The sequence below is a fragment of the Falco naumanni genome, chromosome 5, assembly GCF_017639655.2.
Source record: "Falco naumanni isolate bFalNau1 chromosome 5, bFalNau1.pat, whole genome shotgun sequence".
Lineage (NCBI taxonomy): Eukaryota > Metazoa > Chordata > Aves > Falconiformes > Falconidae > Falco > Falco naumanni.
The window spans coordinates 39,295,666-39,323,446 of record NC_054058.1 but is presented as its reverse complement, the minus strand read 5'-3'; the positions used below and the strand labels follow the sequence as shown (position 1 = coordinate 39,323,446).

Here is a 27,781-nt window from a genome sequence, read left to right as displayed (position 1 = left end):
GCAGCCAGTAGGTACTAAAGGTCCACCAGGTCTCCTGGCCTCCTGCTCCCCGAGTAGCAAGCACGTGCACTGAGCCTGTTCTAGCCTTGTGGAGTTACAAACACACTGCAGCATGCTATAGTATTTTAGCGCCATTTATATGCATGGAATAGATTACTGAATAATACATTTCCCTCTGAAAAGTTTCATGAGGGAACATAATTCTGGAGACCAGCTCTCTCTCGGGTGATTATAGTGTCATTAACCCAAATTTCAATGTTTTCCTCCTTCTTGCTTAGAAGATGCTATTTAGATGTAAAATTTCATTCCATTTCAATTGACTACTTAGGCGTCATTAAAATTTAATTAGTAGTTTGTCTTAATGATATGCTAGACATTTATAAACCTCAAACAAGAGTCTCTATTAATCCAACATTTGTTTATTACAGTAGATTTATTAAGAACATGTCTTTCTCCTAAGGCATCAAAGAGAAATTAGGGAAGCTGTGTAGAATTTTTAAATTAGACCCAACATGTTCCTTAAATAATCTGAAAAGATGAACTTAAGTTGTCTGGTTCATCCATAGATGTTTACTCTCAGACATTAAATATATGACAGCTCTAGTTAACATTAAAACTTTTAAAGTCTTGCTATTTGTAAATTGAACGTGGAGTCCTAGAAAACAAAAAAATAATGTCAGGGATATTTGGAGCGTTTAAGGTATTATTCCATTGTTTCGTAAAAATAATTGATGTCAGGTGTGACAAAGGATAATGCACTGCATTTTTATTATTTAAATTAGCCTTTTAACTCTGCTTCACTTGTTCTATACAAAAGCTGTTAATATTTTGTATATAATGTCTTCTGCCTTTTGTCTGATTCTTAGAGCCAGTTTGCCTAATGAGTAACTTCTTCAAGAAAACTCAGAGTTTAGGACTAAAATTATTAATGGCACTGATACCCTCTATGTCACCATTACCTTCATTTAAGTGTCCTAATGATTCCAATAATTTGCACTCATGTAAATCATAAATTTTGATCAAGGTATACTTTCCAGAAGGCACCCATCACTGAAATGAAGAATGGAGCTTTTCTCGTAGTATTTTTTTTTCTAGTGATTAACTAGTCTCCCCCTGAAAAATGGTTACTTAATTTCCAATTCTGAATTTTGTAGTCAACTTCAGCTACCATTTATCTGTGACAGTGTATACGCTATCCCAGCTGTTCATAGCATCATCTCTCGTGGGTATTTTTGCACCAAATAATATGACTGTGCACAATAACTTGGCCTCGGCATTTGCTCAGCGTTGTCATGTTAGCCCAAGCTGGGACTCAGCATAGGATGTTTCAGGTCAGTCCAGTTTCTATTGCAACACATAAAGGTTTGCAGAGGGTTTGGACAGAGACATAAGTACCCCCTGTATGGCAAAGTTGATCAGCATGTATCCTACAAAATGATTCATACCTCAGAGAAAGGGTAGATAGCACTGTGCCTAAAATCAAATAATCTGTATCTCCCTTAAAAATGCATATCCCCACTGACCTCATCTCGGGTAGAAAATTAAGACACTTAATAAAAGCTGTATAAATGTTTGACTGTCCTTTTCACTAAAACACCATATGAGGAACTCTTTATAAAATCTTCTTTAACAATGAACTCAGCAAAACTTGAAATACTATCAACCAATATAGCCACGTTTGCTTCCCTTTTTGCTGTATCTGTCCTAGTGAACGTCGATTGTATTCTCCTTGTCTACAGTTTTTTTCAGGAGTTATGTCAAATAATCCTTAGCCAAAAGCCTCACCGATGGCAAATACAGCTCCAAAGAGTCTTGCTTTGTCTTCCAAAGTGCCGTATAGCTCTGGGTGCCAGTAATGTATATCCTTTTCAAATGTAATGTTTGATTTGATCTGCAATATGCAATGGAACAGCAAATAAGAATCTGCCTGTAGAAGGGAGCTGCTGAGGAAAGACAAGACATGTCTTCTATGTTGCATAAAAGTATGTAATGATTTTTTTTTTATAATCAGTGATATTTCATAGGATGTGTTTAATTCATCCTGTGCAAAGCACTAACATAAGGCAAGATTCAAGAGACGAAGTGCTATGTAGTCCTAGATTTGACCTTGTGCATGCTGCTAACACAGTTTGAGATTGCCCTGTGCCATTGCTTCCCCAGCAATCCCAAATACAAATCTTCCCCATGAAAAAAAACTTTGCATGCATGTCAGCTAGTCTGGATCATACTGACAGGATTCCAGCCCAGAAGCTGATAAATTCCCCAGTTTATTATTTTGAGTGTGGGAATAACAATCACAACTTACCTCATAGCTGATGAAATAACTGCACTGTGTCATAATGCCATCACTCAGAGTCATCTGGCGGTGCAGAGCTTTAGCTTCAACTTTCTTCAACTTTGTTTGATTTGATTCTGGAGAGGAATCTCTTAATTCAACATTTTAAAAACTAGCATAAGATGTGAGATTTCTATTTTCCGACGGAAAAAAAAAAGTAAACCTTTCTTTCCTGTTTTGGGGAGATTTACTCCATAGGCACAGGTGTGTGTTTGCCAGATATAGCCTCCCACCTTCAAGTGGATTGCATAAAAGCCTTGATATACCAGGACACATATATAAGCTTGCGTACATGAATAAAGACTTGTAAAATCGAGGCCTAAGTAATTTTCATATGTAAAATTATGGTGTAAAAAAAATAAATTAGTATTTGTGGCCTTATCATTAACCTTGCAGAGAAAATTGCAATGCTGTTAAGTCTCAGATGACTACAGTGATGTACATATTAAACAGCAGTAACTTCTACATGATAAGAAGAGCATGTTGTATTAACTGGCTCTTCTTCCTTTCTAACTAAAAAAAAAAAAAAAAAAAAAAAGAGATATAAATGTTGGCAAGTTCCTTTGATAAATTTGACCAATTCCTCATTATGCTTCAGCCCTATGCTTTTGTTGGTTTTCAGTTGTATATATCCTTCAAAAATTGGCAGGTGATAGAGAGAAGTCACAAATAATAGGCCTCACATTGTGGTTATCCACACTTAAATAAAATCAGTAAAAGAAAAAAGAACACTGTGGCTTCCATTTTTTTATGGGCATATCTAACTTTTAGATTCCTGTCAACAGGCTACTTGAAAAAATGTCTGTGTAGACCTTTTTGTGGAATAAGAGTTTGAAACACTGTAGTTATCATTTAGCTGTTCTTGAATCCGCACAATGTCCGTTTAATTAGGCTTTATGTGTGCAACTGTAATTAGAATTTGACATAGTGTATTTGTGACTAGAAATAAGCTCTCTTTGCAGTATACAAATAGGTGTTTCCTAGTAATTTTCTTAATTGCACACATTTTGATAAAATTAATCCAATTGGTTTAATTAAGATCTTTTTCTGTGCCATCCATCTAATGTTCCTATATACTTAAAGTTTACTAAACACCATTATATCCTAAAGGTACATGATTTATTTTTTTACAGTAGCTCTTAAGAATATAATGCGCTTTTTTTCTCCAATCTTTTACTTACAGATTCTTCAGAAAAATTCTGGTTTTGTGTTTAATTTCTTCCCTTCTTATCTCATCTATGAGAAACTAACTGATGTTAGTAGTTTTCAGACTGATCTTTAGTTCTTCCTCTAATTCTAGCAAATAACACTGTCTTCAGTAGCTATTTATTTGCTATTTTCTTATTCCAGTGGAGGAAGGAGTGGTATTCAGTGTTCTGATATGTCGTTTAGGATTGTCGGCTGTGTCCACCATGGTTTTCTCTTGGCTGGATCGGTGTCTAATCCTTGAGACATACATAAAGATGAATTCTCTTTTTCAACTTAATACCTTTAGCAAACATTTTTAACACTATCTGGAAGATCCTTTCAAATCATTAGTCAGTCAGAGCTTTTGCAATGTTAAAAATGTATCTTGCTATTTCATTAGATACTTGGAGCCTTTTTAGCATTACAAATGTAAGGATATATGGGTATTTCTCTTGCAGAGATTATTAAACCTTACTCAGATTATTCTGAAGATTGAAAAAATTGATACAACATATTTTATGCTATGTCTAAGTTAAATATTTATTTTTTTTAAATCTTGTATTTTAAAAAATAGTATTTTTACCCTTTGCCAAGTTTTTTTTATTCTTTTCCTCATAAAAGATAAGGATATGTGTATCAACAAGTTGCACGTTTTTGATCAAACAAACGCTAGACCAAAGCCCCAGTCCTTGACTTATCTACATGTATAGGCCTATCTATTACAATTGTGGATAAAAATAAGCATCTACCCTCATGCATGCAGCTGTCTCTCTAAAAGATGATCTCCAGCAGATGCAAGTGTCCTGTCAGATTAAGGGATTTAAGGGAAGAATAAGTAAAACACAGCAGAGGAAAACCAATTCTACTTAACTTTTAGTTTAATGCATGTCTAAGGAAAATAGTGTTCCTTCAATAAAATGCTGATAAAATGGTTGTTCTATAAAATGGAGAAAGCTAGAATTTAAAGATCCATTTTTTCCTGCTGTATTTTATTATTCTGCATACAAGATGCTCAGGAAGTGAAGGAATGTCCCTTGATCCTCTGCTTCTATAATGGGGGAGACTGGAATGGCCTTCAGGTCCCATAAGTTATCTCCAAGCAACTGCAAATTGCCAACTCATTAAAGCCAACAGAAAATTACTTGCATTCCAATTAATCCCCCTCTTTATTTCTCTCTACCCATACCCAAAGGAGTATTCAGGGGAAGATGTAAGAAGTGGGAATTCTAGTTCAATAGGCTCTAGAAGGTCCAAAATTAAAAGCTTTTCCAGCTTTTTAGTTAGCTCAGTAGATTCTACTGAGCTAATTTACAGTTAGCTCAGTAGGAAAGGAGCATGAATCATGAAAGTGTATTCAGTTCTAGTGCTACGTCCATCAGATTTGGTAACTGAATAGTTCTCTAGTCCTTTATTTATATTGCATACCTTCATTGTCCTTCCCTTCCTTTATTTCCCTTTCTTAAGCTTTCTGTGTATAAATTTGTCGTTTGTTTCCATCTACTTTTCTATATCGCCCTTTCTCTTCTTTCTCCCAGCTGTTCTGCTGATCTCACACACATGAAAACCAAAATTTAAGATATTGAAACCAGGGCCCTGTGGAACTCACTGAAGTGTCTGGAGCCTCTTCTTTTCACCCCCACATTTTCTACAGCTATGTCTACCAAACATTTTTATATCTCTGTAAATCATTTGTTAATAGAAATATAATATTCTGAGATGTCTGAGTTTCATTCAGGCATATAATTTTCTTTTTATGATGGCAATTAAAGGAAGCTGAAGAAGTTTATTATTGGCAACAGCATCCTGCTTTCTCCTACAGATACTGTTACCAAATATATTGGCAAGAATAGGTTGCCTAGAGGGCAATTCACTCATACTGGTATGGGTACTGATCTAATGTTAGTATGACTGCTTAAATTAAAACACTGCATGGCATAACTAACTATACTAACTGACTGTTAGTCACCTATATACATAAACTCTGCATAATTAAGGGGGAAAAAAGAACCAAAAAACCAACAAAAAAACAAACACCACAGAAACCCCAGTCTAGGTCATTTATCATTACTATGAGCTATTTTACTAAAATATTAGTGACTTCCACGTAGAAAAGTAAACCCTGGGGCTTACTTCATTCAATTTTACAGTGTCTTTATGGTAATTTGCTTAAATTCAGAGGTTTGGGATTCTCAGGATTTTTGATGTTACGCAAAAATCATTATGAAATCATTCAAATCTGGGTGAAATGCTTTGATTTGAAAATCTATTCAAGATTCACTGTTTACAGTTCTTTGACACAAATATGTATTGTACATGGAAGATGTGCTGTGCTAAGTGGTACCTAATAAATAACCAACATCAGCATAATGAAAATCTCATTTGAACAGATGTACTTGCTCTTCACAAGAACATTTAACTTCTTTAAAGCATTCAAAGACCAGTTAGAAAGATTTCTGTAGTTATAATGGTGGTGGTATTTTACCTATCATATGATTATTTTTTTTTTCAAGACTACTATATGTTCATTAACATTTATGTGCTTTTTTTTCCATTAATCTCTCTCCATCTCATGAAAAGCATATCTGGGTAAGTTAAAACACCATGGCTGCTGAACATATTCATTTTCAGCACCATGTTTATTTTCTATGTTTTCTTCTTATTTCTTTTTTTTCTTCTGTGAACATTGCAGAAAACTAACTCAAATGAAACCTTTCAAAGTATTCAAAATAATGGTAACCTGCGAAAGCATATGCAAGTACAGGTCAGGACTTGCTTGTGCAGGGCTTAACAGGATAGTTAACTACATTGAGAATAACTTCTGTCATTTTTTTGAAATAAATGTGTTTTAGAAGGTATGAAGCCCAGAATCACAAAGATATTTGAAAGTTTAAGTCAATAGAAAAATTTTGATTGTGAAGACCTAGACTAACAATTGCTGTTAAGGCATAAATTCTGTTTAATTAAATCACAGAGGACTCCAACTCATAAACACTCCAGTAATCTGGAGAAAAAAAGTCCTTTTTCTCTGTTTGAGCCTTCATGCTCTGTAGTCATACAATAATATTTCATTTGTGTGTATAACTTACTATTTTCTTTTTTACCAGTTCATTATTTTTTTTAATGTTTGGGATTTGGGTTTTTGGGTTTTTTTTTTTAGTAGTTAACCTGATAGCAAGTTTAAAACCTTCACCTCCTCTTTTATCTATCATATAAATGTTATTTTCTTCTTGAATAATTTTTGGGTCTCGGGGAGAAAATTTCCTCCATTCAAAGCATATATGCACTATAACTTTCTAAAGGTGTAAGGATAAAAAACTCAAAGAGAACAGGGATTACCACATTAATTTAGAATATGTGATTATGAAATAGTGTTATAAAAATAGATTTGATAACATTTAATCAATCTGGGTGCTCCAGGGGTCTTTAATGTTGTACAGTACATTCAATATTGCAAGGCTATCTATTATGCAGGTCTATTTCACAGGTGGTTGTTTGGTTGTTTTTTTTTTTAATAGTGGCTCTACAGCTCTAATTTGTTAGGGTCTGTATTAAGCATTCCTGAACATGCCCCACTTTGTTTAACACACATCTTCAGAAAAAAGAATGCTGCCCTTCAGTTTGCATACACTTAAAATGTACACTGTTAAAAGTGCTTTGCTAATCTGTGTTATCTGGGTTTATGTTAAATTTGTCCTTCCTGATTTTATAGATTTAAAAACAGATTTATTAGCTGTATCCTGATTTCTGTTTCAGTCATTTTTTCTGAAAACTCCTTAAAGTTTGATATAAACATTTTGTAAAAAAAAAAGGGAATTTAATTTTGTCCATTGTCCTGTCTGACTATAATATCGAATATCCAAAAGGAGAAAGAATGAAGATTTCAAATGGTTTAAAAACCAATCACTTAAGTGCCAAAGCTGAAATAAGATCTGGCCCAATTTTTAATTAGTGCAGTCAGATGGATCCTTTCAGATTAAATTAAATCAAATCAGCACTGTATGGCAATATCAAGTCTGAGTCTCTTCTCCCACCACCACCACCACTTTAAAAACATCTATACTATTGCAGAACAGAAATAGATGAAATATAGCTTCTTATTTTTTATTAGACACTTATTATAATTATGAATTTATACAAATGCAACTACCTTTTGTCATGTAATGGTCTTAGCTACAGGATTCTAGACTCTCTTGACTATTTATCAAATGACAGTAGTAAAGATGACATTCAAGACCATATTTATACATTAGAAATCCTCTCTCCTGAATTTTGAAGTGTTTCAATGTATGTTACCTTTCAAGAGGCAGGTGCATTTAATTTTAATATTATGATATGAATATGAAATCATGGGATTACTCAGACAAATACAGTATACTTGGTCTTTCCTTTCTGTCTATTTCTCTTCTAGAAACTTATCAAGTATATTTTGTTGTAAACTAAACATTTTAATATTGATAATAATAAAAGTGATAGTGTCAGTAATAATAATAATCAGGCGATCTGCTAGGTAAACAATTTCATCTGTTGTCTTCTTAAGAAAATGTCTGGGAGTAAAGGCCATTTCATAAAAATCCAAATTAGCAATTAGGCAATTTTTTTTTTACAAAATCTGCTTGTATTTTACAAACATGATTTGACGTTTTACTTCACTGTGCCTCCTTTTCAATTTATTTCACATTTATGATTACATTTTAACTAAGAGACATTACAATATGCAGAATATAATATCCCATGAGGGCTCTTCTCCACTAGAACTATCAGAGTAAATGCTATTATTTGCAGAAATACGAATATCTGTGCTGAAACACTGTTCAGGTTTCATCAGGACAGTGTCTGGACTTTGTGTACTACAGAGAGCGTTTGCTTTATGTGTATCAGAAATACTATGCTGTTATTTCTTGTTTGCTTCATAGGGGTAGTCTCATCTTTGTAAGGAAAATTGAATGTCACTGAATGACGTGTTTTAAATCAAGATCTTGTTAACTTCCCACACATGTCTATTTAAAGATTATTCTTCTTTTAATGAAGTTCATTGAGTTTTATGCAATGAGTTGGTTAGGGCTATCTATACAGTACTAGAATTTTCCTGGTGCAAAGGAAAGATAAATATAAAATAGAAAATTTGCAAAATAACAACATAGTTTTGCTCTTATCATTTTCCCCTTCCTTTTGCTCCCATGTACCTCTGTCGTCCAGAGGGATACCGAAGCATTCATAGTCCACATAGTATGAGACAGCTGTGCTCTCATCTTGATAGGTTGATTTGGGCAGCTGCACCTGGCTCTCAGCAAAATGGTGCCAAATAAAATGGCCCAGTGTAATGGTATCTTTAGGAAGGAATTTTGGGGACGATTAGACATTAGAAGTCAATGCTAAGGAGGCAACCCTGCTTCTCTGACACACAACTCTACAACACAACTTGATGTGATTTTTCTTTTCTGTCTTTGATAAAAGAGTGAAGACAGCCTACTTTATGAGGCACTCTTTCTAAAACAAATACAAGCATATCTCAGATTTTGGATGAATGCTAAACAGCTGATGTTCACCAAATTTCCTTACTTTGCAAAACCAGGCTCAGAGTGATGATATCTTTTAAACAGGATATTGCACTTCCTCCCATAATGTCTCCAGGAAGCAGATTTTATTCTTGAACAGTAATAATGTTATATTTAAAAATACAGCTTTAATTTGGAATTCATTTCAGTGGTGGTAAGTGGTTTAAAGCCCTATCAGCAAAATAATAGCATTTATAGTAATGCCTAATTCATGTAAATTCTTCCTTATTGGTTTGTTTTCATATGTTGCCAAAAAACAAAATGAGCATGGAAATAATTACATTTTAATTCCCTACCTCCTTACCAATGTGAAGTGGACACATTATAACATGTAGTACTCTTCTGACAAAGTCTTAGGAGGAGAAAATCCCTACGTTCCCTTGCAAAGCATCTTCCAAATAAGAGAAACTGCGTAATCCTATTCACAATCTCCAAACCCTATCTTTGTAATGCAAGAAAATAAGATGAGCTTTAGGGTATTCATCTCTTCTTCCTCCTGTGATCAAGTGTATGTCTTTGTAAGGAAAACTGAACTGCAGTAGCCAATATTTGGCTTTAGGGACCTTCTGTTTTCAGGAAGCCAGTGACTATCCCACAAGGACAATAGTACATTCAAGCTGTTCTAAAATATTTGGGTTATATTCCAAAATAGGCAGATCACTGGATTAATTTTTCTGATAATTTGCACTATTGATCAAAGCAATACTTCCCCCGCCCACCCACCCACCTACCCCTTACATGGCACTTTGAACTTATTTTGAAAGAGTGGAGTTTTTTCTGTAGTGCTAGTTCATATAAAAAAAATCCCCAGAATTCTCTTTGACTGCTGACTGAAGAATATCTCTCTCAGTCAGAAAAACAGAAATTCTGGGTTTAGTTCTGGTTTAGAAATTGAAGGTTCGTGTTCTTCATATCTTCTAGTGTGTATTAAAAAGTAGTCAAAGAATACTGTTCAGGAAGTAAAATATAATTTAAAGTAATCTTTAATATTTGAGAGGTGTTTAAACATCTAAGGGAAGGAAGCATAAGTTCTGAGGCATAAAATTATTTTTTAAAGGAAAAGAAATATTATAAAAATACTTTTAGTCTTCCACACCAGTAAGTGAAGCACAGGCATTATGATGGCTGTAGTCCGTGTGCATGTCAAAGTATAGGATTTTAACTTTACACTAAAAATATTTTTAATCTGAAACACTTTCCTTCTACATGCCAAGACCCTTTGGATTATGTTAATCATACTCTAGTCTTTGGCTATAGCATATACCTAGGGCATTCCATTTCTTGCCTGGCCCCATTTTCTTCAGGCAGAATCAACAACCACAGCTAGATTTGCTTCCAGCTCTGTGAGCCAGGCTGGCTCTGAGGTAACAGCGGTGCTTTCTGACTTTCGGAGGCTGTATTTGTTTGAGAAGCGCTGGAATAATGCTAAATTTCCACACCAAGCCTCAGGCCAGTTCAGATGTTGCAAAGTCACAGAAGACTGTCTAGAAATACATACTTTATAATTCCAGCATGAAGGAATTAAGTTTATCATGGAAGTGAGACCTTAAAGTGCTAATGCCTCTTCTGGAGGCACCTCGGTTCCTGAAGCCACACAGGGATTTAACACCAAATCAAAGAAATAGGCTAAAACTTTGTTCCCATCTCCTTGTAGACCATGTGCTGCTGCTGCAGGAGACCAACACAAGCAAAGGCAGCCAGTGGCCCTGAAAGACATAGCCTGCTTTTTTTACTTACTATGTTAGCCAGCCCTGCTCTTTCAGCTGGGATGGGTGAAGAGAAAAGCCTAGATAAGGAAAAATCTGAGGTCAGATTCCTCCAAGGACGGTGTCTCCATCTGCAGAAGGTGCAGATCCCTGGGCTTGGGCTGACTTTGGGGAAGGAGCAAGTTGCACAGGGTTTTGCACAGTCCATGCTCTGCCTTAGGTCACCAAAACCAGCCAGGTGAGGAAGAGACATCCCTGAAAGCTTGGCTCTCTCTCAGGGCAACCATGCCAGCTGTAGCCCTGTTGTGGCACATGATAGAGTTATAGCACTGCTGTAGCTTTGCAGGCACCCTGCAGAACCAACTCCAAGGGAAGGCTGCAACCCACATACCTCATCCACAGGTAGCTGGGAGGTGGCCAAGTCTGGACGTGCCTTAATTCTGCTTTCCTAAGCAGCTCAGTGTATAAGTCTCCCTGGGAATATGGGATTCCTGCACCTCCACCAGCTACTGAAGGTAACATGGTGTTTGTATACCCAGAGCGCAACTTCTCATTTTACTGGGGTTTATGCTTTCACAGAAAGCAAGGATAGCTCTACAATGTCTTTGGACATCTGAGTGACAAAGGATAAAATATGCTGCAAAAGATGTGTGGGAGGAGAAGTCAGATTAACTTCAATAATGCTGTCAGGTATTTGTAATGTTACGTATTATTACGGCATAAACACAGAAAATCAAGCAGCTGTCTTTCTATAAATATCCAGAGCCAGGGACTTTATTATGTATGCAAAATGGATATTTGAGTTCCATTTACTACTAAAGCCAAATTCTCTCAATCTGGCCCCTTGGCAGTGCAAAAATCTCAGAAGGGAGTACTCCTTACAAGTAAGATCACCGCATCGCTTTTATCTCCTGTATTTTTATAGTACATATATTTGAAAGGCTGGTAATGCAGTTAAAAATTGCCAAGGGATAATTGAACCCCAAAGGCTGCAGTAGCGAAGGAGGACAGAGCAAAACTGAAGCTATAATTCCAAGGTTTCCTTGTTATATGGGAATGTAAGCAAATTTTAATACTACATTAGCATAGTCCCTGTCTAATTTGTTTTTCACTACAACTTCTTGCTGAGAGCATTCTTTTGTGTTTCACTCAGTAGGAGGCAGCTGAAAATATGTTGTTAAATACCAGGAAAAAAAAAGACTTCTGAAGGGCTGCTTTTTCTATGCTGCCGCCACAGTGGGTTCTTCATTCCTGCTCCAGGAACAAAAATGTCTGGTCAAATGGTTGAATGTGTTTAATATAGACCATTTTCCTCATATTCTAGCTGGCTGGTCTATACATAACTTTACCAAATATTTAATGCCACTATATTAAAAGTATATTTTAAGCTTTGAGAATTATGTTTTATATACACACTCATTGCAAACCAGAGAAGCTGCAGATGCAGGAGGTGGATTGGTAGCTGCTCAACTCAGTAAAAATATATCTATGTATATATGTATATGTATAAAATTGAGAAGCCACATCAATTCTATGATTATAAAAACAGATATATCAGTAAACCACATAGATTTATTTTGTATATAAGCAATAATGAAAAAAAATAACATGGAATTATTAAAGGTACAACCAACTCTTAATTAGCCATGGCTGGCTTATTTAAAATGCAGAATAGCTGTACTCTAGAGACCCTAAAATTGTGCATAGCTGGTCCAGCAAGTTTACTGTTTCAAATAGAGAGACCTCTCAGAGCCGGCTGCATTACATCCATGCTTAGCTCAGATTTAGAAGTTGGCAATTTCAGGTCTTCCTGGGTCACTACCAAATCAGAACTAAAGGATTCAGATACTCAGGAGGAATCCTTCAGTTTTGTCTCATCACCAAGGTCTTCTATTATACTGATGATCCTTTTATACAGGTTATCCCAATTCTGTATTGCTTCATCTAAGAAAGGGCAGAAACCTTGCCTTTTCTATGTTAGTTGTTTAAAGGGATGTCAAAATGCACCAAGAAAAAAAAAAAAAAAAAAAGAAGGAAAAAAAAAAAAGAGGTGGAAACAGCGGAATACATTTAAAAAGGGGAAGGAGCTGTATTATTCACTGGTGTTTTCTATGCCTTTTCTATGCCATTTCTATGCCTGCCATCATGCTTCACTGTTGTTACCCTTAACAAAAAGGCACAGTTGCATCTATATTGTCCCTACACATACCTCTTGGTATTTAACATTTTCTTCATCCATTTTCAGACATGAACTTCTGGAAGAAGCTCGGAGGAAGGGTTTGCCCTTTGCACAGTGGGATGGGCCAACAGTGGTTGCCTGGCTGGAGGTAAGTGTCGGCTGTAACTTGGAAATGTGAGTCACATTTGTAGACTGCTTCTATGTGCTCATTCTTACAAAATCCAAAAAAGACTGTAAAAGTCTCCTTCTCTCTCTCCTGCGCACTGTCCCATGAACACTAAGCAGATTTTGACACTGGATGGTGTAATTCAAAGACAAGGCAGAAAGTAACGATGTTCTTATACAAATACACAGTCACCCTTACGTGGCAAGGCTGTGTTACTTCAGCAGACGTACAAGCTCTTTGTTGGCTCAAGGAACAGGTGTCTATCCGTTGTCTATATCAAGCATCCCTGTGTATTCACACCTGTTCTTTTTTCTGTTGTGGGTATCATCCACTGATTATCAGATAGAATTCACAGAGTTTTCCCCTTCAATTAAAAAAAAGGTCCCTTTCTAAAGCTTTAAACAGGAATATGTTCAGGGAATAAAAGACTGAAGAATGAAAGCAGCTGATGTCTACAAAATTTCTGCTTCATATTAAAATTGCTGAAGGTACCTAATGAAAAAGATGAAATGAAAACTGCAGAAAGGCAGCTCAAGCATTTGTGCACAACCTTGGAAAATGGGATGATATCTTCCTTCCCAAAAATTATCTCTGTTAGTATGGAACATTCATTAATTTGGCTGCTACCTGACTTTTTCATATGACTGAGAGTTGTATAACCAGATTTGTATCAGTAGGAAATATTCAATATTACAGTCAAAGTGGATTTGCTGGAAACATGAACATACAAAGGTCTATACATTTCTGAATACTGAGAAAAATCTGCCCTTGATGTCCTCCAGGGTGATCCAAAATATGAAGATATTTCTGACAAGTTAAGCCCTAATCTTTTTTTCTTTGATTCTTAGCTGCAGAATAGGATATGCTTCCCACTGTCTCAGAGAGGGGCTGTAAAGAGAAATTGATGTCTATGAACTTTTGGGGAAATATGATGAGATTAGCACAGGAAAACCCATGAGGAAGTTTATGTTGCAGTATTCAATGGGGATTGAATACTGATGATAAAAAGATATGAGGCCAGAAGTACTGTATTTATGCAGTGAGCATCAGTGTATTCAGTCAGCAGATGGACACTGTGCATTTCATACTCTCCTGGGGAAAATATAATTTGTGACCCTTTGACTGAAAAAAAAAAAAAAAAGTAATATTAAGAGACAAAGACCCAAATTAAAGAAGTATATGTGGTCACAGTTGTGACATTTCCAAACTTTTCAGGATGTGACATTTCAGCCTTAGCATATTCTGGACATTCCTATGTAGCACAGACATAACTGAGATATATTTTAAGAACTGTGGCTTTTCTTAGCTAATTCTGGAAAAGTATATAATTCTTGATATCTGGGTTCTCTGCCTAGAACAATTACTGTGCCTTCTTTTTAGAAACTATTTTCATCTAACCTCATTTCCTGGTAGAGACAGCTGTTTGTTAAAGAACTAACTTACCTAATTTGTTAAAGAACTAATTTACCTAATGAGTGGCAAACAATTGAATCTATTTCTGCAGGCTGAATACCTCCCAGCATTTATGCTTTCCTGCTTTTCAAGTGCATACATGAAAAAAATAATGTCAAATTAAATGAGAATATTAAATACATTTTAAAGGTATGCATAGATTCCTCATGGTCCTTTGTTTAAGCACAGCTGGTTGTAATCTACATGATTCTTGGTCACATTTTTTTACTTTCATGAAACTTTGTATTTTGTTATTATGGTTAGTTGGAATTATATCATACTTTTAAGGTCTGTACTAGCATGGATGAAGGGCAGCACCTCATCCCGTCAGTGAGAATGGCTTTTTGAAACACAATGCAGTCATCCCTCAAGCTCTGCGATGCATCAGGGGTCAGTACAGAAAAACCTGACTGAGTTTTTTTGGCATCTGACATTCAAGTCTGTTTCTCTGTGACATGAAAGTGATCGAACAGCTGTTTTAACTAAATATTTCCTAGATAAGGTATAGACTTGTTAATAACCAGGCAGTACTTCCCTGTATTTTGAGAAATTAAATAAAAATCCTTTCAAATTGTCACTGCTTTCCAGATTTATTGGTGAATTTACTGATGGCATATTTTGACTCATTCCCTTGACCTTGTGTCCTCTTTCAGTAAACCATTATTAAGAGAAAAAAATAAAATAACAAAACTGGCTAATTCTGATGGCCTACTCAAGATGCACCTAGCTAGGTCTGTCTTTGTGTTCCATTGTGTTATCTCAGTGATTATGGCATTCACTGCTTATGTCCTTCTCACAGTTTTTGCTATAGCATAATATATTTCATACTGTGACAAAAACTTCCCACATGCATGTATTGCTGCTCTGGAATTACCTCCTTCGGGAGCAAAGAGCTGTAGACCCTGACAGTCATATTAATGAGGCAGCGCAAAATGAGAAAGCTGAGAAAACCAAGAAGAATTCATACTCGATAGGTCCCAGGAAAGACTGCTAGGAGTAGAGAGTACCTCTTACAAGGAAAGACTAAGTGGTGAAGTGAGAGGCGGTTGCTGCCTAGGTGGTAATGTAGCTGTGCTCACATTGTACTGCAACTTCTAACCAGTATTTCTAGTTAGTATGTGACACCATACCGGATTGATCCCAAATTTACAGTATTCTCAGTCCTCACTAAGTTGGTTTTCTGAACTGTGCTTGGTTCATTTTTACCAAGAAAACAAAAGCTGAGGAGTGTAAGATTGAGTACACTATGAGGATTAACAAGGAAAAAGAAAGCCAGCTTAGTACAAAAGTGAAAAAATTACTTAATTCCTCTTAGTTTGTTTCCTGTATATAAGACTATCAGATGGGCGGTAACACTGACTTTTGCCATTACTTGCTCATTAAAGACCTAGGAAAGGAGTAGCCCAGGTGATAGAGGTACACAGCTCTAATAATAATTCAAAGTATCCCTTGCTATAAGGTTCTGGTTACAAGAAAAGCAACAAAAAAGAGTTCACATGAAGCCATGGCAATTTCAAAGCTTCTGAAACAATTTTGTTTTGTTAAAGACTATGATATACATACTCATTTTTGTGTATTACCATGCTTCAGATTGATAAGTGTCTTGATGATTAATTTTATTTGAGAAATGAAGCAATGCTTTGGATGAATGTGTCCTTTCTCTCAACAGCTCTGGCTAGGCATGCCAGCCTGGTATGTCGCTGCCTGCCGTGCCAACGTGAAGAGCGGAGCTATTATGTCTGCTTTGTCTGATACTGAGATTCAAAGAGAAATTGGAATCAGCAATCCTCTTCATCGCTTAAAGCTTCGACTAGCAATCCAGGAGATGGTATCGCTGACAAGTCCATCAGCACCTCCAACATCCAGAACAGTGAGTCCTGTTCAGCTAACTTTTTCTTCCCTGCCTCACCCTGCAGGAGTCTGCAGAAAGACTTTTGCAGTATGAGTGGCTCTATGGTAATACACACTTCACAATCAGTGAGAACTGTCCTATAGAGACTTAGAAGGACCTGCTCATCACTTGCTTGATAGTTGATCACTGATATCTTTCCTTTAGCAGATATTATTCTTTTTTTTTAAGCCATGCTTTTGATTAACCTTGATGTTATCTAAATGATCAGTATTGAGCATCTTATTTGTAATTTTACCTGTATTTTTTTCCTTTCTCTTCCTTCAAGTAATTTCTCCCAACCAAATCAGATTGCATTTCTCTTTTTTTTTTGTTTGTTTCTCTCTCTCTTTCTTTCCTCCTTTTTTTTTTTTTTTTGAGGGGGTGCAGGGGGAGGGGTACGGGGGGACAAGGCAGGAGGGAGGAGAGGTTATGTGGGAACACAGCTCTTTTGATTCTTACTTACATTCCCCTTTTTTGCATCCTTTCAAATGTTATCTAATCTGAGTAAATTCTTTATGCTTTTAAGAGAATCAGTGATTGGAGGTATGAAGGGAAAGTCTGGAAGGGAGAAGTGGAGCATGTGCATTTGGTGAGGAAGGGAGAGAGTAGCAGCAGATGGGAAGGAAGCAAGTAAAGAAGAAACACAGAGATACAAGTCTGAAAGGAAAGGGGAATATATCAAAAAGAGCAAGAAAGTAGATTAGGGGAGAGTAAGAATATGTGCCATAGATAAAGGAGTACCTTTTAGCTTTTAGTGGAAAATGAAGAAAACCAGGCCAAACTGATGAGAAAAAGAAACAAGGTAACAAAAGGGGAGTTTCATTCTGAAAGGCTCATGTTGATAGCCATGAAAGACACAACAGAAACTGTAACAAAACCAAAAGCAAACAAACAAACAAAACAAAAAAAAAAAAAAAAAAAAAAAAAGGCTTGATCAGATGGGAATCATGGTGTAGAAGTGAGGCAAAAAGACTACTCAAGTAGTGCAGCCCAGACTTTTAAAAGTAAGACAGTAATAATGATGTTAATAATAATTATAAGAATGATGATTTGTAATCTCTTCATGGAATTAATGGAGAATCTTTTGGTGGAAATTAGAATTGAAATACTTTGGAGGGGTGCCAGATCCACTGAGCTACACAAGTAACTGGGCAACAGGACTCTAATGTTCCTATTGACTGGCCTTTTATCTTCATGTTGCTAGGGTTCTTGAAGTATTATAGTTCCCCATCTGATTATTTTCTCGCGTCAGAACAATTGTATGTGTCATAACCATGGTAATATTATGTATCATAATGGATTTCACCTATGTAAAGTGGTATGTATTCAACATGATGTTGAATGCTAAACAAAATTCATTTTGATTTGAAAAGCATAAGAGCATATTTCAAAGCCTAAGAGCACTGACTGACACGAAATGAGAAAAGGGTACATTCAAGCTAGTAACATTGGGAATAATTTTGCCTTGTGTTTTAATTCTTCCTGAGTAATTGGCAGCACAAAGCTGCCCTGCCCTGGAACGTGCATTTCTGAGTCCCAAGTCTTTCTCAGGGAAGGAGCTCTTTTACTTCAGCTCTCAGGAAAACACAGCAGACTTCCATACCCCCTCCCTGCCTCATTTCATTGTCCTAGTAATAATCTGACTGAAAACAATAGGATGAGGAAAAATAGTTTTTCAAGTGAATTCTCTTGACGTTTTTGATTTACAGAAACTTGGCGGAAGCAATCATTATTTAGATGACAATATGAGCATGTGATGTGTGCAGAATATTTAGGCTGGAAAATCTTTGAGAACTGAAGCTTACCTCCAGACAGAGCTATGAGCTAAAGGTTATATTTGCCACTTGAAATGCAGCTTAAATTATCATTCTTTCCTTTGTGACGGTGCTCTGCTGGACTTCATCCATCTGTTCTAGTTGAAATACTCCATCACATCTGTTCAGAAACCTCTAACAAAATATATAAAACAAGTTGTCTAAAGTTGTCTCTAGTTGCAGCTCGGTAGAGGCAAGAACATGGTTGTGCTGATGGTGATGCTATACGCTGTTAACTTACAGTGGTGCTGCCTTTCTTCTTTACCACTGCTTACCTAATGTGGATCCCACCTGCCTTCCTGTGGGCCTTGTCCATAGCCCTCAGGCAATGTTTGGGTGACCCATGAAGAAATGGAAAATCTTGCTGCTCCAGCTAAAACGGTTAGTCTTTCCACTTCCATTTAAAATGGTTTCAGTGCTTGAAAGAGAACTAGGATGTATCAGCTTTAATGTATATGCTGTATCTTCTGTAGGATGCTTCCCAAGCATGCCATTAGAAAATTGCAGGGAGTAGTGAAATTGAATTTAAAGAACAGTTACATTATTTCTCAGCAAAAGACATTACAAACTGTACTGCAATCACAAAAATTGTGTGAACGTAAAACTGGTATTGGAGTTTGACAGTACATTATAGTTTTACTGCCAGTGTGAAACCACATTTAGTGAAATGAAATTGTTGCAGTTACAGCTGTGACATTTCCCCTGTACTCTACTCCCTAGTACCTCTCTAAATATAGTTTTATATCTGCTGAAATAGAAAAATAAGTACAGGCTTGAGAAGGGTGCATTACACAACTTGGTGTTTTCATTAATGCTGGGTCTTTCATGTCCATACTTGTGAATTCATGCTCTTTGATTTAGGGTGCATGGTGTTATTTATTTATTAGTTTTTGTCAAACCTCTCCCTGCTTTGCAGGGACATAAATAAATATTAATGGATTTTATTCAATAGATCTCTCTTTTTCCTTTTACATTGAACATATGTTATTTTAGGTTTTGTTTTTATCATAACAACTCCATAACAGTGCTTATAAAACATGATATAACCCTACAGTGAGTCTGGAAACCTGTCTTCAGTTTGGAAAATTTTGTACTCAGCCAATTCATAAATGGTGGAGGAGGTACTGAAATTAAAATTTGATGCAATAAAGAATTATTTCTTAGAAATTTATGCTTGCTATGCTATTTTAAATTTTGTCATAAATGTTCATGAAGCAGATTCTCATCGATAATTTATTTTTGTTTACAACAGAGCTCATTTTTAATTATATTATTCTTGGTAAAGATAAATACAAACATAACAACACTCAACTGACCAGAAATAGAGTTGATCCTGTTTAACTGGCCAGCCAGGAAATCTAATTTTGCCATAAGAATTGTTACATAGAAAGCTCCTTTACAATACAGTCACAAGAAGACAGCTTTTTATTGTGAATGTCGCAAAATCTAACTAGAAACAAAAAATGGCATCTCTAATGCCCCGCTTTGTAAGTAAATGGTTGTGATTTGATTGTGAAACCATAAAAAGTGTTTAAGATAATGCTGTAAAGTTTCACCAAGCTATAATGATTTTATATCCTGAAAACATAGTGAGATTTGCCCTACTAAGATTTTATGGGTTTGGTCTTGTAATTTTAAAGGTATAGCCTAGGGCATTGCCACTGCTGGAGTTACTTTATCAGCACATTTTATGTGTGTGTTTTCATTTGTACTAAGATTAACATACACATGAAAACCACATCTTTTTATAACTCATTTTTATTGTCTTTTTACCTGCTTTACTAATTGCTTCTTGCTGATAACAGAAGGAGTCTGAAGAAGGCAGCTGGGCTCAGGTATGACACTTTCACATACTTTTTTTCAATGAAAAGCCAATAATAATGTAATTAACAGTGTATCAATATGCATAGAGTATAGTATTATGACAGTATCTCAACGATTGAATTATGATTTACACATTTTAGAGTTCTCATACAAAAAAAAATATTCTCTGGACAGGTTTGCTAGGTAAAGCACAAAGAGGCATATATGCTGCAAATATTTTTCTTGAAAGAAATGGTTACATTCCAGAGACCCATTCTACCTCCCAACTAAATCTAAATAAATATTTTCCTCATTTTTGAGAACAGGCTAATAAAATATGCCAAGAGTTTGAGATCTAACATTTCTAAAATTACACTGGATTTTTTCTAGGACAACAGTATAAATCACACCCAAGTATCAGTCTACAAATAGTCTTGTATAATTAGGAAGAAATTTTTTCAATTTCATTAGACTATTAGTTACTTCTATTTTTAAACTTCTTTCTCTGCCTTTAACACGCACACTTACACAATCTTACTGTCTTTACTTATGGCATTTCTTTCTTCTTCAAAATCTCACCAGAATGAGAAATGAGGGGACTGTATTTTCCCCCATAGAAAATACATCCAGCTCACACTGTGTTATCCTTTTGTGTGTAATAACAGGATACATTAAAAACAAAACCAGAAAAATAGTTAGGCTTGAAAGCGATGCTCAAAGCTGAGCGTGATCCTATTGAGAAGGTGTTAATCTTACAATTTATGAGTTCTCTTTTCTGTTAAGCTTTAGTATTACAAAATAATTGGCCATAGCGAGATGTAAAATCTATTTTACATCTTAATTGTGAAACTCCTATAAAAATAGCTCAACATGCATGTGTTTTTTTCCTTACCCTATTGAAATTTCAACTGAACAGCGAAGTAGCTTAATGCCTGAATACTGGCTTCTAGGAGGAGTCTGATTTGCTCCTACCTTAAAGAATTAATCTCTTGAGCACCACATATGATGCATTTAGGTTTAAACTGTTCACAGTTGAAAATACCTGATTTGAATGTGTATGCTCACCTGCTCTGACTGATGGTGAATAAAAGCCTGGCTGACAAACAACTGAAGCTAACTTGTAGTCTTGAAAGGACTACATGTGTGTAACCATGAAGTGTCATTAGATCCTATTTAGGAAATCCTAGCCGCCGCTTAAACAGTGACACAAGCTTCAGTTGATTCCCTGGGGCCATGTTTGTATTACCAAGTTCAATGTAGGATTTGCCTAGCATAATATTCTAGAAGGTCAATTGAAAGCAAGATATGAAACAAACACATTTTGATTGTGTAATGTTTGCTTGCATTTAAAACTCAAAATTGAAACTATCATTTCTTATTACAAAAAATTCTTAAAATTTACAGATAGAAAACAAGCCACAACAGGCAAAACTGCTGTCAGTAATAAGTATCTCACAGTGGCTTCTAGCCCCAATGCCAAAATGATGTAAAAACAGAATGTTGGGAGGTTTTTAGACAGGGTTTCTAAGCTAGGAAGTCTCACTAGAAATGAGCGTAGTAGAGAGATAGTCTGTCTTTAGTCTGTGGTGCAACCTTGAACAAACTCAAGAATTTATTCCCCTCTACCTTTTTCTTCCCTGTAGACCCTGGCTTATGGTGATATGAACCACGAATGGATAGGTAACGAATGGCTCCCCAGTCTGGGTTTACCTCAGTACCGAAGTTATTTTATGGAATGCCTCGTAGATGCAAGGATGTTAGATCACCTGACAAAGAAAGATCTGCGTGTGCACTTAAAAATGGTGGATAGCTTTCATCGGTATGTTGGCATAAAACTACACCTATAAAGAAGTTTATGTGTCTGACATAGTGCTCACTGCTGCACAGAATAAAAACACTTACTTTCTGTTGTTCTGGTGTGGAAAACCACACAGATAAGTGAGTGCCGAGTGTCAGAAACCTGAATTGAGAGAGATTCTTTTAGTAATAGCAACCACATGGCAATTATGTCTCTCAAAACTGATACCGATACAGATAAATTTCACAATAAGTGGGAGAACCATTAATATATATAAGGGCCTGACAATACAGAAATGGTAATAATTTATTAAGTGCTTTAAAGTATCAGAAAATGGTAGACTAAGATTTGAAGCCCTGAGTTCTCATAATAATGAAAAGCTACTGTGTGTAGTACATAAAAGCTGTTAACAGTACAAGCAAATTGACAGTTGTTTGGGTTATCTAGGGATATAGCCAGGAAGCTAAATTGGAAATACAGAAATAAAGGCATTTAGACTTTAGGGAGAATGATGTTTATGTGACAAGAAGTGGATTTTTTTAAACATGGTGTCAGATTTGTCACTTTTTTGAGGCCTGATTTGACAAAACATTTGATGGCTTGCAAGGGCTGACCTTTTCTGAATATGATTTCTAATGTTTGGGGTTTCTGATGCTAGAAAGAACATACTTGTTTTGGTTTTGTCCATTTCATTTTTGAATTTGGTGGGGTTTTTTGAATGGTTTTGCTCTCCTCGCTGTCCTCAAGATTTGCTCTGTGGACACCATGAAATACCTCATATGTAATGCCAGAAATAACACCCTACGTACATTCCCATCTTCAAAATTCTCTTTATTAACTCTGTAAATGTTTCTCTTTAAATAACAGAACAAGCCTACAATATGGAATCATGTGTTTAAAGAGGTTGAATTATGATAGAAAAGAACTGGAAAAGCGAAGAGAAATGAGTCAGCATGAAATAAAAGGTGAAAGTTCCTGGGAAGGAATACTGGGAATGTTTCTTCTCTTGAAGCTTGACACTGTTAATCCATTGTCATGCCATTTTAGCAGAGCATTTGAGCATGTGTTTTAAGTAAAACTTAACGTAAGTCCATCTGTCTTCAGAACACAAAATATCTCCTTAAATCAGGCACAGTTAAGTACTTCGCTAAATTGGGGCTGCAATTCCAAATGGTGCTTTGATACATGCGTTTTGCTAAACTGGACAGGGGGGATGGATCTTATCCTAGCCTCTTTCAGTCTCAGAAGCAGAATACCAAATAACCTACAGCTCAATAGGATGTGCTGGGGGCAACAGTGGGAAATGGGAGCACTCAGGACCCTGATACTGTGCTCCTGCTTTTGAAAATCTTTGTCTGTGATTTCTTTCTTCAAAATGCTTATCATAAAAACGTTGCTTGGAGGGGTAGCCACTGAGGCAGCTGGTTGGATATAAGAACAAGTTCCTAACAGAAGTGGCCTTATTAGAATATTTAACAGCTGATTTTAAAGTATTTTTCTGTGTAAAGCTCTCTAGAGCAGTTGCAGGCTCGTAATAATCAGAGTGGTTGGGTTTTTTTCCATTATCAGAAGTGAATCTTTTGACTCCTTTAAGCATTTCCAGCTCTAGCAAAGGTAGCAGTTAACACACTTCTCAAGCACAATGCTGATTGGAAGAGCTAAAAAAAGGGGGAATTAATTAAAAGGAGGAATGGCTACAGTGAAAATGTGCATTTGGTCAAGGCAGATGATGGCATGCGCTGATGCAAAGACTTTGCCTTGGATGTGTGAGGCATCAGTTTCAGTACAGCTGGAGACTGATGCGGGAGCGTCTCAGATTCTGGTGTTGCTTCAATGCTAGCCACTGCTAGAACAAGGGTAATAACTCACAGCCTCTTCTTATCTGACTTTCACTCTGTCATGCATTGGTCAGTTAGACACGGTCCCAGGTAGAATTCGGTTTCAGTGATCCCTGGCTGCCATGCTGCGTTTCAGCAGATCCTGACACTAAAGTCTGGGATGTTCTTGGCAGGCAGTGGAGAATGCCATTCCCAGAACAGCTACATTAGCTTGATTTGCAAGATTTCAGGAAAAAGCTTCATCACTTAGTAACACAAAACTCAGTATTACATTTCCACTTGCATGTAAAAAGATCAGTATAAGTAACTTTTAGTCTTACAGGCAGGATAGGATATTTTTTAATATAACAGTCAAATCCTCAAAAATGGTTTCCTAGCTCATTTTGTTGCCTTAGCTTTATAATTGGCATGGACCTTAACAGCTCAACCAGCTTTCTGAGCTAAAAATAGTTTTACTCTCTAAAACTGTGAACTTGTCGTTTGCTTTATGGCATGTTATAAAATGGTAGGTGCTGACCTGGTGCTCAAAATGTTTAATACAAAACTCTCAAGTAAAGCCTCGAGGAATGGATATTTTTCCTGTGCCCTGGCACTATTAAACTGTAAAATCTTGCCTAAGAATTGAAAAGGGCCACAGGAGGTGGGAGGAATTGCATTCTGGAGATGTCCTCTGGAGGCACGTTTCGCCTTTGGAAACATTATTTAGAATACACATTTAACTGGAAGGTAGCTCAAATCACCCATTTTTTGTGAATAGCTATATGAATAGCTTTAATACAGATATATTAATAGTTTGCTGGTATTCCTCATTTAAGAAATAAAGCAGTATGACATCCACAGTGCATGCACAACTGCATGCATTCACCTGTACAGTTCAGAGGTTACTGGGTATCAGGAGACTGAACCGGTGTTATGTCCTTACAGATGTGCTGGTATGGAGCAATGATCGAGTCATACGCTGGATACAAGCTATTGGCCTCCGAGAATATGCAAATAATATTCTAGAAAGTGGCGTACATGGTTCACTTATAGCACTGGATGAAAACTTTGATTACAGCAGTTTAGCTTTATTATTACAGATTCCAACACAAAACACCCAGGCAAGTTTGCTCATGCTACTTCTGGTTAATCTGTACCCATTATTGCCTTTTATTCATCTTCAAAAATTTTAATTTTTCACTTTGGTATCTCTAGGCACGGCAGATCCTTGAGAGAGAATACAACAACCTTTTAGCACTAGGAACTGAAAGACGACTTGAGGAAGTAATTAATTTTATTTTCAGTATTTATCAAATATCACAGTAAAATATAAAAATTAAATTGAATGTATGAAGACATTTGCACATTGTTAGAGTCAACATTGTTAAAAAGTCAGTTACAGCTTTAAGAAAAAAATTAGTAAATGCCAGGCAAGCTTTTTAAAGTAACCTCAGTATGGCTACATATTAATCTAATTTTGGATGCTAAATTTGGCACTGCACTCTTACCTTAAGATGAACATTTTCCATAGAGGAAACATGCAGAAAGAAGTGGAAGATTCACTGGCCAGAGCAAGTGGCAGGGGGGTGGGATACCTGTGCAACCTATTCTGTAGGACCCTTATTTTCTTTAAAAATAAAGAAGAAAGAAGAAAAGTGGATTTTTGGTTTGGGGTTTTTTTGGTTCTTCAAAGTTAATCAATATGCAATAGAATGGGATTTGGGGTAGTTATCTAGGATGGAGAATCTCAATTCCACCTATGGAAAATACCCATCTTAAGGTAAGAGTCCAGTGCAAAAATGTTCATCTTGGACTTCTGCATGTGAGGAGAAATAAAACTTTTAAGGACTTGCTGAAAATGTGAGATACCTATGAAATCTGTGCATGCACATGAGTGTTTAATTCTTTATTAGCGCTTCACATAAGCCTCCTAATGCAGTAACAAACCACTGAAGTGTCTGTCACTGTATTTGCAAGACATCTGACTTATAAGAAAGTTCTACTTTAGCTGATACTAAAACCCTCTAAATGTATCAAGCCAGAGATTTAAGAAGAGTTTCCCACCCTAGCATTTAATATTTTCTAAAGCATTTACTTTTACAAGAGTGTCTCAAATGCACTGCAGTTACTGGATGCAATGCAACAGAGCATGTAGTCGTTGTGGAACACATTTGACAGTGGGAGAGGCAGCAGACAGCAGGATAATTAATCAAAAAAATTCATTTTGCTTTATCAAATACAACTCTTGTGTTGACAGAGCGATGACAAGAACTTCAGACGTGGCCCATCCTGGCGACGACAATTTCCTCCACGTGAGGTTCATGGGATCAGCATGATGCCGGGCTCCTCGGAAACGCTGCCAGCTGGGTTCAGATTAACCACAACATCAGGGCAGTCACGGAAGATGCCAACTGATGGTATGCAGTCATTTCTGCACTTAACTGTTGAAAAGCAAGAGGCTTATTCTATATTGACATTTACCGCCTGTCCATATTGCACCAGAAAGACTGCATTCATGTAACTAGGATGAGTGGAGTCTGGGAGAGTTGATATAGGGAATGGAAAAGCACTGACTCGGCCCACTATTGATTTTTTCAGGTTTGCTTTGGACTGTCAGTGTTTGTTTAAAAAAAAGAAAAAAGCCATCTAGCCATCAGAAAGAGAGGAATTAATTTACTGACTTTCACCTAAGATTGCACATAATGTCTAAACAATTTTTTTAGCTCGTTACCCTCTCTAGCAGGTGGAGTGTATTTTAGAGAATGAATTAAGAAATGGCTATCACCTTTATTTTCCTATTTGACTTTTAAACTAACTAGCTTAGCCTTGACCATCAAATAACTCAAGCTGATAAAAATTAATAACAATCAGACAGGTGGTATAGTTAACAAATACTGAATTTCAGGTACTGAGTTACTGTATACCAGTCTTAATTTTCTCTGAGAATCTTTTAATTTCCAAAAGATTCACTAACTCAGCAATGATTGGAAAAGTAGCAAGCAGATCATATATTAAAAAAATAAGTAAAATTTGGAAATCATTGCAAGAGAGCAAGGAGAAAATTCCATTCCAGCTATTCCTTCAGGTATGTGGATGAGAAAGCCATGTATACACGCCTGAAGTTCTGAGAAGTACTAGTACAGACTGGCCCATTTGAAATACTGCTATTTATTTCCTCATGGGAGAATTTAGGTCTATGCATAGACTTGTCCCAAAGTAATTTAGTACACTGCTTGTAGTGTGCTTGTAGTGATTACATTCTGTAACTCTTGAATGAACTTGGTATAACAATATTGCCATCTATAGAGCCATCTAAATTCCATTGAAGTTTCTCACCTTTAAAAACAACTTTGTAGTTGCAATTACAGATTGAATAATTTACTGATTGCATCACTGATTTCCATTTTCACTGCTCATATGCACGCTTTGCTTTTAATCCTGCACTTTTTGAAAATGATGAAGCTGTAAGACAAGAATCCTTTCCAAGGCACGTTCCATGTACAAATGAAGGTACTGGCTCCCTAGGTGTTTCTATGGCCTGCATTACTCTAGTAGCTAAGAACCTTCCAAACATTCATCTTCTAGCCATAATATGATGTAGAACATATTATTACCATTTTAAAGATGGGCAACTAAGACACAAGGGAGGTTTAGTGATTTGCTTGAGGTCTTCCAGGCAGTTTGTCATTGAACTGGGTACTGAACTCAGTAGACTTAAAGGTAGGTGTCTTTGAAGACCTACGTCTTCATCCAGGATCTCACTTCCTACCTCCCAGTGCTAAGAAAGCAGCAGTATTTAAACAGCAGGATAGGTACAGCATTAGGACTTCCAACAAAATAAAGACAAAATTGAGTTTTAAACTGTATCCACTTAAGACAGATTTCAGTAGTACACCAGACATGAAGAAACGGAGTTCTGAACTAGACCATGCCCCAGGTCATGTTATAGTAAGCCACGGAGCAATTGAATAGCCACCCTTGCAGTGGGAAACAGACTGCTTTGTTTTCTTCATGATTCTAAAGAGGTTCTGGTTTGTTTCTTTTTTTTTTTTTTTTTTTTTTTTTTTTTGCAATTTG

At 36.3% G+C, this 27,781-nt stretch overlaps 1 protein-coding gene across 16 annotated transcripts in view; it reads left to right on the top strand.

The window, feature by feature from the left end:
* PPFIA2 (PTPRF interacting protein alpha 2) overlaps window positions 1-27,781 on the top strand; it is a 351,100-nt gene that overhangs the window by 319,282 nt on the left and 4,037 nt on the right. For 7 of the 16 annotated variants that reach the window (XM_040595894.1, XM_040595895.1, XM_040595900.1 and 4 more), the window contains 10 exons: window positions 6,101-6,109; window positions 13,030-13,111; window positions 16,251-16,451; window positions 18,605-18,667; window positions 20,092-20,121; window positions 21,733-21,908; window positions 22,755-22,852; window positions 24,650-24,825; window positions 24,920-24,988; window positions 25,962-27,777. In XM_040595894.1, coding sequence (XP_040451828.1) covers window positions 6,101-6,109; window positions 13,030-13,111; window positions 16,251-16,451; window positions 18,605-18,667; window positions 20,092-20,121; window positions 21,733-21,908; window positions 22,755-22,852; window positions 24,650-24,825; window positions 24,920-24,988; window positions 25,962-26,225 — 1,168 coding nt within the window. In that variant the 3' untranslated portion in view covers window positions 26,226-27,777. Of the gene's footprint in view, window positions 1-6,100; window positions 6,110-13,029; window positions 13,112-16,250; window positions 16,452-18,604; window positions 18,668-20,091; window positions 20,122-21,732; window positions 21,909-22,754; window positions 22,853-24,649; window positions 24,826-24,919; window positions 24,989-25,961; window positions 27,778-27,781 lie in introns of those variants that run through there. The other 9 variants (XM_040595899.1, XM_040595901.1, XM_040595908.1 and 6 more) reach the window with 3 other exon arrangements.